General features: G+C 44.2%; 1 protein-coding gene across 1 annotated transcript; it reads left to right on the forward strand.

Annotated features, from left to right (window-relative positions):
- The first annotated feature begins 85 nt into the window (after positions 1-85).
- Positions 86-4595, forward strand: socs9 (suppressor of cytokine signaling 9). Its single transcript, XM_068715884.1, has 2 exons — positions 86-199; positions 1400-4595. The coding sequence occupies exon 2, from the start codon at positions 1564-1566 to the stop codon at positions 3196-3198; it is 1635 nt and encodes a 544-aa protein (XP_068571985.1). The 5' UTR covers positions 86-199; positions 1400-1563; the 3' UTR covers positions 3199-4595.
- The last annotated feature ends 6820 nt before the right edge of the window (positions 4596-11415 follow it).

Genomic DNA, 11415 nt, shown 5'->3' on the forward strand with positions numbered 1-11415 from the left:
AGACGCCCTTTATGTTCTGACGTTCCCGAAAGAAAAAAAAAAAAAAATACTCGTAATTACTTTTTACTTCCGGGTTGCACGATGTTAGCATTAAATTGATCAAGCTAATATGAGCTAGCCTCAGTTTGTGTTAAGGCCATTAGTTTATCCAAGAAGAAACGGGAGCTCCTTCGCCGTGAAACTTCACAACAACTGCTCGGTATGTTCACAGGCTGTGCTATGGTTGAGAAAGCTCGATACAAGTTGCAATAGATACAACATAACCTGCATCAAAGAGTACCTAAGTTAGCAGAAAGCTAGTGTTAGCTTCCCTGCTTACGTAGCCTACCGAGCATAAACAGCTAATGTTAGCGTCGCTTGTTTAGCTTTACGCTAATGTTATAGCTAGCGTGGAAGTTTCCAGCATAAAGGGGGATTTGAGTCGTCGATTTGCCGCAACAATTTGACATCTCTAAAGTATTCAACGCTGGCAAACGTTAGATCAAGTTGAGCGGTAAAAGTTGGAAATTATTAATCGACTGTTCACTTTCTTTAAAGACTAGTTGACGTTCTTTAAGATAGGAACGAGCTCCATCCCTGATCACGAACGTTTATTATCCATTTTATAGACAAAACGCCCGCTCTACTGTGGAGAAAACTCCAGCTGATAAGAAGAAGAGCTGAGCATCATAACTTATAATACTTTCAGGGAAAGCACATTTGATCGAATAAACTTCTACCTAGTTTCCTGTTAGGGATTGATGTTTGGTTGTGTGTTTTAGGCAGGATCTATTCCGTTATAAGGACTCTAGTAAAGCTTTCTTCTAGAGTTAGAGGCCATAGAAACGACACCGTTGACGTGATCTGTCAAACTCGGAACTGGGCCAGAAGTAGTTTGCTTCTATGAGTTCTCAATATGTTCCAAAATGCCTTAAATTCAAAGAAGGCGCTTGAACTCTTCTCATCTTACAGACTACTCAAAGTATCTAAAGAGTAACTAACATTAAAGCACAAACAGCCTCCAAAATGACAATAAAGTTGAATCAATTAGAGCTGCATAGACGAGTTAATTAGCACATCGTTAACTATTTTGAGTAAAGATTGATCAAATGACAAAAAATATGTGTGAGTTTACTGGTTTTCCTAATCTTCAGTGATTTTGTGATGGTATTTTTGGACTATTTCTGGACCTACAGATTAATTGATAATGAACAGATTAAACTATGACGACAATAAACACAAGTTGCAGCTCTAAAACATGCACCTCTCTTTAACATAAACTGAAAATGATGATCTTCAAGAAGGAAACATGTTGAGCAGAGCTGTTGTGTTGGATTGCATCAGTTTCAGAAAGGCGTTTCACTACGACGACGTTATCTTCAGAAGTTAATTTAAGCGGAACTCTCATTTTGTTTTGCAGGTCGTTTTAACTCCGTGACCAGAATGCACGGACGATGACAATGACGTCTCAAACGAGGGCTGTGGATGGGAAACTACCTGCCAAAAGCTAACTGCAATTACAAATCATCCATCGGCAACTCCCCCGAGTGGCACAACTGTTGCTTTTTCACCACATAATTCATCATGTCACTGCCAAAGGAGTCGGGGAACCGAGGTAAAGAGCGAGAGAGGGGGGCCCGTCCGAAGGTGAGGCAAAGCCGGTCAGAGGAGAGACGAGAGCCAGGCAGTGGACGGAAAGGCGTAAAGGGGAAGAAGAAAGGCCTCGCTTCCCATGAACTGGCAGCCGAGAGGCCGGTCAGCGATGGCTTTGAGTACGGTGAGCTGTTGAGCGACCTCGAGTCCAAGGACCAGTCTTCCTCCTCACCTTTGAAGGAGAGTTGGCGATGGCAGGGGTTGGAAGCCGCGGCCTCATTTCTCGGACAAGAGCGGGTCGCGTCCAGGCCGGGACTGGGAACAGTCGGCTCTGCTCCAGAGACGCCCGCGACCGGTGACGGTGAGAGCAGAGGGTCGAGCAGCAGTCGCACTCTCCGGCAAAAAATCCAAGATGCAATGGGGCAGTGTTTCCCAATAAAGACGCACAGCGCGACGGCAGCGGCGGCGTCTCCGCAGGCTCTTCCCTCGACTGCCTGTGCCTCCTCGAGGCGCAAGATCCACCTCAGCGAGCTGATGTTGGACGACTGCCCCTTCCCTGTAGGGTCGGAGCTGGCTCAGAAGTGGTATCTCATTAAGCAGCACACGGCCCCCATTACCCAGCCTCCCTTGCTTGATTCCGCGGTGGTGTGCATTGCCCCTACGCCAGCCATGCCGACTGTGGTGGAGGACGTAGATGACAGGTTGCGAGAGCGCAGGCGCATCAGCATCGAACAAGGCGTCGAGCCACCACCCAATGCAGAGATCCACACGTTCGAGGTGACGGCCCAAATCAACCCTCTCTACAAGCACGGCCCCAAGCTGGCGCACGGTATGAACGAGTTGGCCGGGCCCGACAGAGCCTCCGTTCAGCAGCAGCAGCAGCTTCTCCTCCAAAGACAGCAGCAGCACCACCAGCTCCTCCTACAGAGCTGTTTGGACACTCTGGATGAGGTGGTGGCCTCGGCCTCGGCCTCCGTTCCCCCCTGTGATAATACAACCCCAGACCCTGTGGTTGACCCAGAGGTCGCAGCGACCAACGTGCCCGCCAGCGCCATACTTCCTCCGACCGAGGATCACAAATCGCACGATGGCTACCGCATTCACACTCAGATCGATTACATTCACTGTTTAGTTCCCGACCTGCTGCAGATCACCAACCTCCCGTGTTACTGGGGGGTGATGGACCGCTACGAGGCAGAGACGCTGTTGGAGGGCAAGCCCGAAGGCACCTTCCTCCTGCGCGACTCCGCCCAGGAAGACTACCTCTTCTCCGTTAGCTTCCGCCGCTACGGCCGCTCGCTACACGCCCGCATCGAACAGTGGAACCACAACTTCAGCTTCGACGTGCACGACCCCAGCGTCTTCCACGCCCCCACGGTCACGGGATTGCTGGAGCACTACAAGGACCCCAACTCCTGCATGTTCTTCGAGCCCTTGCTGTCCAACCCCATCCATCGCGCGCAGCCCTTCAGCCTGCAACACGTCTGCCGGGCGGTCGTAAGCAGCTGCACCACCTACGACGGCATTAACGTGCTTCCCATTCCGAACGCTTTGAAAAAGCACCTGAAAGAATACCACTATAAACAGAGAGTACGCGTACGGAGAATGGACACCTGGTGGGAATGAAGAACGCATTAAAAGAAACTACTAAACACATTTTTAACGCTCCCTGAACTGACTCTTGTTCATCACTCTGTCTGGCTGTGTTAACCTACACTGCAATATAGTTATTTATTTTGCTCCTGCTGTACAATGTCTTAACAATTGTACTAACCGACACTGATGAGACGATATGTAATCTCACTGATCTTGCACACTTTAAAGTTCTTTATGCTCAAATTAAACAAAGTTATTTAGATCTGTGACCCTCACACATCCTTTTGTGTTGCCAAAGTGTGACTAAATCAGCTTAATTATCTCGACGGGGGGAGAGTGTCCTAGTGTCAATTGAGATGATTATAATAAGAGTTGTTCATCAGTCACGTGCTGAGAAGGTGGAATACATCCTGACACGGTTCTCTTCTTGTTAGTCGAGGCGTTGGAGTGCGGCGCCTTTTGAAGAATGAATCCTCGTTTCCCCTCTTTGAGCTCAGGGCTGATTAGAACAGGGTCGAGAGGTAGGTGCATGAAAAGCGGAAGGATTGCTCTCGATATTGATCGCACGTTGAAGGTACGATAATGCTCGCGTTAGTTTTCAGTGTCGTGCTTCTGAACGCAGGGAAAGAGGCGATTGTCGCGCAACTAGCAGTTAATGAATATCTTCTGCTCGGGTTCGGCATCGTTCGGCCGCTTTGTTTTCAGCCTGCGTTGTGTAACCAGCTGTGGTTTCATGCAGCAAGTGCCAGCGGTCTTCATTAGTTTTGAAGTGAAGGATCAATGTGGCCTTCATGAACTTGTCAGCAGCAGGTGAAGCAGCTGTATTATCGGAATACAAATGAAGCCGAGACGTTCACGGACCGTCTGTTGAAAGTTTCCAGTTCTACATCTCTAGTCTTCCTCAGTCCAGAGGGTTAACGTGTGATGAAGACTCGAATCCTTATAGGGGAGAAAAAAGAAAAATCCTCTTGTCGCGATACCTCCTGCTGTGCATCTTTTAAAGAGATGTCTACACGCTAATCCATTCACGCAGTTCAATGACAAAATTACCATAATGATTTAGCACTGATGAATCTTAATTAGCAAAAAAAGAATGAGGGGAGAAATGATGTGTCTTCAGCTTTTTTTCTTCCTGGAGATTGACATTATTAAGTCAGTTACACAGACGACGATCTACAAGCTGTGAAAAGCTCTGCCCGAAATACCTGAAGGCAGAATACAAACCCAAGTCAAGTACAGAGTGAAGTCAAAGCTAAAATATCTAATATATTAACTAAGAATATACAATAAGACTCTCCTTTCACTGTCTCACCAGTAGACTGCAAAGTCCTATCCGTTTTCTTGAACAGAAACTGATAAAATATGCATTTTATTGTTATTGAAATACAGAAATGTACACCTCCTATAGAATAAAACTATCATTTGCATGTTTGAATGTACAAATACAACACCGACTCCCCACAGCAACAGCAAGTAAAATGCATTTCATGCTAGACAGACTTTCATTTGCCCATTATCTTGGACTTATTCAAAGATTAATTGCAAAATGTACCTCTGCGGTGGAGTCGTCTACCGCTGTATGTGAACGGCATTTTGTATTAATTAAAACACAGGAGGGAGACCGCACCGCTAATTGTTGTGTGCACTAAGTAATAATCACAAAAGACAACCGTCCCGGTATTAATGGGGAACCGTGGAGAACGGATCCCCGATTGTCTCCTGAACCGCCGTGACGCCATTCTCTCCTTGAGATTTGATATGCAGAATGCAAATCATCCACGACAAGCACTCATCCGCTAATGAAGCGGCTGTAATTTAAACATCACTGCCAAGGCAGCGTTCAAGTCTGCATTCAAAATGCAAAGTCGGGGACCTCTGACCTTTTGTATACCTAATTAAGTCGCTATAAAAAAAACCCTACACTATACAGTCAGATTTACTGTGTTGGAAGACATTTGACCTGCCATGCATACATAAGTGCGGGCCACGCTGTGAACCTTCTTCACAAGCAATTTTTAGACCTTTGACGGCTCGAGGCTTTTGTCTTGCTTTTTCGCAGCACAACACGACGCTGTGCGATCCGGTCCGCCTGGCAGACACGACTGTTAACTCCTTGTTCTACGGGTCCCATCGTTAGATAAATGAGCCCAGGTTATGCAAACGTGATTCCCTGTGTGATTATTTGGCACTAGTTATCGGTTCAACTGGTCCTCTTCCAATAAATGGTTCGCAATGAATTGCTATAAGCTACAGAGTCTTGGCAGGCAAGCGTTCAATTCGACAGATATGTGTCAAATTATGAATTAATAACGAATGCAAATTTAGTTGTGTTTAAATGTGTTCTCAATTTCTTTTAAACTCAACAAAACCAACCTGATTCTTGTCTCTTATTTGCCCCGTGCCAAATGAAGTACTTCTTTTCGGTGACATTTATAGGACATTATTAGGAAATAACTTGTATAATAAAGTGTTACTAATTCAATAAACAATTACACAGCTCACTAATTCTGCACATTATCTTCACAAAACAGCACATGCAGATTAATAGTATATATATATATATATATATATATATATATTACACAGTGTTTCCATCGGTGCGAAAAAAATGCTGTATTACATCAAGCACAGCAGGTGGCTGCAAAGAGCTTCAGAGTGTTCTAAACACGGCCGCTCTCTGACTCCCGTGTTCTCTGTGTGTGGTGCATAGAGATGGAGGGATGGAGAGCGGCGGCTGCTGCTGCTGCTGCTGCTGCAGCGGGCGGCGGCTCCTGTAGCTCTCATCACACAGGTATTACAGGCCCCGGGGGGAAATAGAGGACTTTTCTTTGCCTGGATCAAGGTGCCCAGAGGGACAGCATGCTCAAGCAAAGCCGAAAGCTGATTGGCTACACATACTTAGTGTGTTTGTGCCTGTTTGGTCTTCCCCCCCCCCCCCCCCCCCCCCCCCCTGTTCCTTCCATTGAGGGAAGAGCTTTCACTCTGAGCCTAATCTGTACAGTTGAGCATCGTGGGGGTGGAGAATAAGCTTGGAATGTTCGGAACACCTGGGGACAATTACTTCTTCAAATAATCTGCCGGTCATAATCGAACAAAGGGCTCGACATGGCACAGACTTGGCTTATTTGAGACTGAAATTGTGCACAGGGACAGTGAGTCTTTTTGTAGGTCTATGCTTTTGGCTGCTGTATGCAGACCCATATATATATATATATATATATATATATATATATATATATAGATATTGTGAACTCAACTACCATGACATGCAGTGTGTATCTAGGCCATTAATTCAGAGGAGGGTGCATCAAACTGATTTCAAATTCTTGCAAGATGCATACGGCTGGATATGATTCTCCTTATCCGCCCAGAGAGCAGGAATACATTTCTGTGACAGAGGAAACACTGCAGCTGAGAAAGAGAGAGAGAGAGAGAGAGAGGGGAGGGGGGGGAGAGTTATTTTTGGTCAGTAGATGAATCTAGCTGAATTTCAACCTTGAGCATGATTAGGAAACACTCTTGCCTATTTTGAGTCACACCTTTTGAAACAGGGCACTTCCTGTCAAAACCAAGTAAGTAATTCCTGAGTTATTAAAGTTTCAGTTCATAAAAGTCCCACAATTCCCCCCCCCCCCCTTCCCCCCAGGAGGTACATTGTCACACAGTCACACGCTTACGTTTGATGTTTGTTTCCCTGGAAGCTAGCCTTTGACAACACAATATCCCCCCCCCCCCCCCCCCCCCCCTTATTTAAAATCCAAATGCACTCCCGTTCTCTGAGGCATGTAACTCATATGAGGGCTTTGCTACAGAAAAAAAAAAACATCAGTATTTTCATTTGGAGCTGCTTGTGTTTTTCTTTCACAATCTCTCGCCGCCTCTGTTTTTCGCTCTCCTCTGCGCTGACAGGTTGTTGATGGAATAATGGGGGTGTAGGGCATGCCACAGCTAAGCCATTGGATACCAGATTGATGGCATTGCAGTGTAAATGACTCGCAACAGTCCATAGACTTTGATGAAAAATAATGAAGGGATATGCCGTGGACAGATGATGATGTTTGGTCGTGTACGAAGCTGTGCCAATTAACGTATCTTGTAATTTAACGACAAAGTGTAGTTGTGTGTCATAATGTGTTTGTACAAACGGACTGTAATGGAGCTACAGATAACAGATATAATTATAGATAAGCACTGTTTGTTTTGAGCAGTATGGTTAATTGACGTACGCCTTCACTAAAAAGGCCCATGCATCATTGATAAAAGGTATTGGGGGGGGGGGATGTATAATTGCATATATGATAAATCGAATTGCATATAACTCCTGCTGGCTGTGACTAATCATGCTGTTGCACAACAGTTGCATTGACCAGTGTTACAATGAAAATGTACAAATGAGAATGCGAGGAATGTTCCGACCTCGCCAGCAAGTTATTGCAACACTCATTCCTCACAATGGGCACCTTTTAAACCCGGTGATATTTTCAGGTAATTACTTTAAATTCTTTTAACATTTTGTCCCAGAATGGAAAGATGTTGGTGGAGCTCAGGCACAATGAATATCTGGCTAAATAATTGCCCTTACTCCTTAGCATCACGTGGTATGATATGAAATAGTTGTTTGATACCATGCCGTTTTACTTCATTAAAATGAGTGCATTTTATTTGGTGACCTTGTCGAGATGTGTTTTTTTTGTGAGTCTTATTATTGTAATAATTCATCACAAAACGTCAATGTCACAGTAGGGAAAAAAAATATGTTTTAGTATGCTATTCTAGTTATTCTTCTTTTCATATGTTCATCTACAATATTTATTTTGTCATTTTGCATTTTTGACTGCATGGATGTAAATTATGAGACTTTACCTGTAAGTGACTTTCTTGTAGCATTCTAAAATTATATTTCCGTCATTTGTCGAGTTGCCGGAAGTGTTTTATTTATTCATTTCACAGGCTGCTAGAAAAACATGAAGATTATTTATTTATGTATTACATGAAGAATTAGAAATGAAAAAAAACAATACAATTAGGTATAATAATACATGCTTTATTGAATTCATAATTAAGAAAGTCTGCTCAGGTGATGCTAACGTTGATTAGCATCACCTGCGATGCAAACGTTAATTGGCATTACCTGCGATGCAAACGTTAATTGGCATTACCTGCGATGCTAACGTTAATTAGCATCACCTGCGATGCAAACGTTAATTGGCATCACCTGCGATGCAAACGTTAATTGGCATTACCTGCGATGCAAATGTTAATTGGCATCACCTGCGATGCAAACGTTAATTGGCATTACCTGCGATGCAAATGTTAATTGGCATTACCTGCGATGCTAACGTTAATTAGCATCACCTGCGATGCAAACGTTAATTGGCATCACCTGCGATGCTAACGTTAATTGGCATCACCTGCGATGCAAACGTTAATTGGCATCACCTGCGATGCTAACGTTAATTGGCATCACCTGCGATGCTAACGTTAATTAGCATCACCTGCGATGCTAACGTTAATTAGCATCACCTGCGATGCTAACGTTAATTAGCATCACCTGCGATGTCTTGAACTAATGTCAAAAAAAGGGTGATAATTAACGTTAGCTACATGACCGAAAGAGGCACAAACTGCAGCCACCAACTGAATACTATGTTTTGTATTTTAAAGGACACTGGAAGCAGCAAGGAAACACGTTTAGGCTGCTAGCCTGAAGCAGGACCCGGATATTAGTATGGACAGCTGACGTTAACGTCCCAGTCAATGGACTCAGCACTAACATTAGCACCAGCACGCGGAGACAGAGGCAAAGAAAGAGACGCGTTTCCGCTTTGACGAACAGTTGCAAAGTTTGTTCAACCGAGATATTAATGGACTGGATTTTCAGATACACGCCACCGTGGAGAAGCCTCACAGAAAAATAATAGTAATCAGCACAAACAAGAGAGGTGCTGGCAAAGCAGCACAGCCCGTTATTGACTAACGTTATATATATATATATATATATATATATATATATATATATATATATATATATATATATATATATGTGTGTATATAAATAAATAAAACAACACTGAAGAGGATGCTACTGCAACAGAAGCCCACTTAGATCCTCCAGACCCCCTTACAAAAGTAAGTAATTATTTTAAACATATACCTTGCTGTTTGTATCCCCCGTTGATTCTTAAGGACACCGTGTGTGTGTGTGCGTGCGTGCGTGCGTGTGTGTGTGGCATTTACAGCTGTTTGGTTTGTTCTCCAGCATCATAGATGTGGTTATTGATTGAAGAGCAACGTCACACTTTGGATTGTGTTCAGTTTGTCTGTGTTATGGATTGCTGTTTGGAGTTAGTTTTAGTTGTTGATAGAATGTCTTGCCTCATACTATAGTCGTGTGTGTGTGTGTGTGTGTGTGTGTGTGTGTGTGTGTGTGTGTGTGTGTGTGTCTCTGCCAGCCAGCCAGCCAGCAGACAGCTTTTGTGTGTGATTAGCTTCTGTTTACTAGGCTGGTATAAGATTTGTGTAAAATCCAACTCTCTTACCTAATTCAGCTGCACTGCCACCCAAATATCTCGAACAATGCACTGGTGATGTCATAGAAGCACACAGGGCTTTCAGATCATTCCACAGCGGTTATTGGCTGCTGCTCCGGTGACATGCAGCACACATGACAGGTAAATGTCAGCAGTGCGTTTCAATGTGGATTGCTTGTATCAACTGTCTGCTTCTCTCGGTGCCTTTCGGTAGCTTTGGGCAAAGTTATTATCTCAAAGTGGGCCTCATTTTGTTTGGCATGAGTGACACGTGTTGGGGGGGGGGGGATGAGCTTGTGGGGTGATGCACTTGTGCCTCTAAGCCAACCCTTGCACAGTTACTTTACTCATATTGCAGCTGACATTTCTAGCGTGTCACGTTTTTTTTCTTTTTTTCTTTCAGTGATTGATGTATTTCCGCATCCCGCATGTCACTCAGTGGCATGGACAGAGATAGCGACAGACAGGCACAGAGAGGAGACGATGTGCAGCAACAAGGGTCCAGCGCCAGACTGGAAACCCTGGACTCGGCCTTCGTGGTACTCACTGTGTTCCAGTTTATATACTGTAACTGAAGCTTATTCAATCGAACCAAGAGTCCTGCATGCTGAGTAAACTGATTTAAGAGACAAATTTTGCCGATTCAACCACTTTCAAAGTCACTTCAAGTGGAAAAGAATGCAGATGCAAAAGCACGGCATGGCTCAGTGAATTTAGTATCCTGCCACGGGATTTTACTTATTATTCTTTACTGAAACGGCTCAAGTTTGCAAACGACAGCAACACAGCAAAACCGGGTCTTCTCTAAATGTGACAACACGGAGGTGTGCTGTGGATCAGACTTCTTCCAATGAATTACTCTTCACTGAGCGTAGCATGTGTGAAATGGTCTCTAATTGTGCCCACAATGGGGAAAACCCAGCAGGACTCTACCATTGTCTCTGAGCTCATTCACTGCCCCCTGACACACCAAACCGCGCACTAGTTCATGTTTAGCAGCGATTCGTTCGCCAATCATCACCATGTTGCGTCATCGCTGACGCGGTGTAGTGTCACACCTGTCAAGAGTGGAGCTCTGCATCGTTTTGTTTTCTCTCAAAAAACTTGTTTTTATTCCAACGTTGGAGTTTCTGGGTCGGTATACTAGATGTCTTGATTGTCTTAATATAAAATCAAAAAGAGTGTGTGTGTGTGTGTGTGTGTGTGTGTGTGTGTGTGTGTGTAAACTGTAGCCACGGATGTTGGAGAATACAATAAAAAAAAAGGTTTAAAGGCCGTTGAAAATGGTGAACTGTGAAGACAGACTCACACAAAAGGGAGCGTCGTGTGGAGAAGTTAAGCATTCGTTATTTCTCATAATCTTGAAATGGCAACTAGATCAATAGTATGGGGCCTTAGAGTACATACAGGCTTGAGGAGCTCTAAGGGTGCATATCAGTTACTGTATATGTGCCTAGACAGGGCCATGCTGTGCTTTATAAGTGAGGTGTATTTGCATTCTGCGCAATATTTAATTGGAAGCTGGTGCAGAATCCACAGGATTGGGTTCATTTAATGAGTTTGATCGTTTCTAGTCGGAGTCTGTCAGGCATGTTTCAACCAAATTGCACACGTTTGATGATTGTCTGACACCAGCAAATATCGCACCAAAATCTTAATGAAGTTTAGAGTTGTTGAATATTTTTTTTTTGAATAGTTCCTGAGGTTGCTATGGAAG

The sequence above is a fragment of the Cebidichthys violaceus genome, unplaced genomic scaffold, assembly GCF_023349555.1.
Source record: "Cebidichthys violaceus isolate CVI_PGR_0920_01 unplaced genomic scaffold, fCebVio1.0.p SCAF_1, whole genome shotgun sequence".
NCBI classification, from domain to species: Eukaryota; Metazoa; Chordata; class Actinopteri; order Perciformes; family Stichaeidae; genus Cebidichthys; species Cebidichthys violaceus.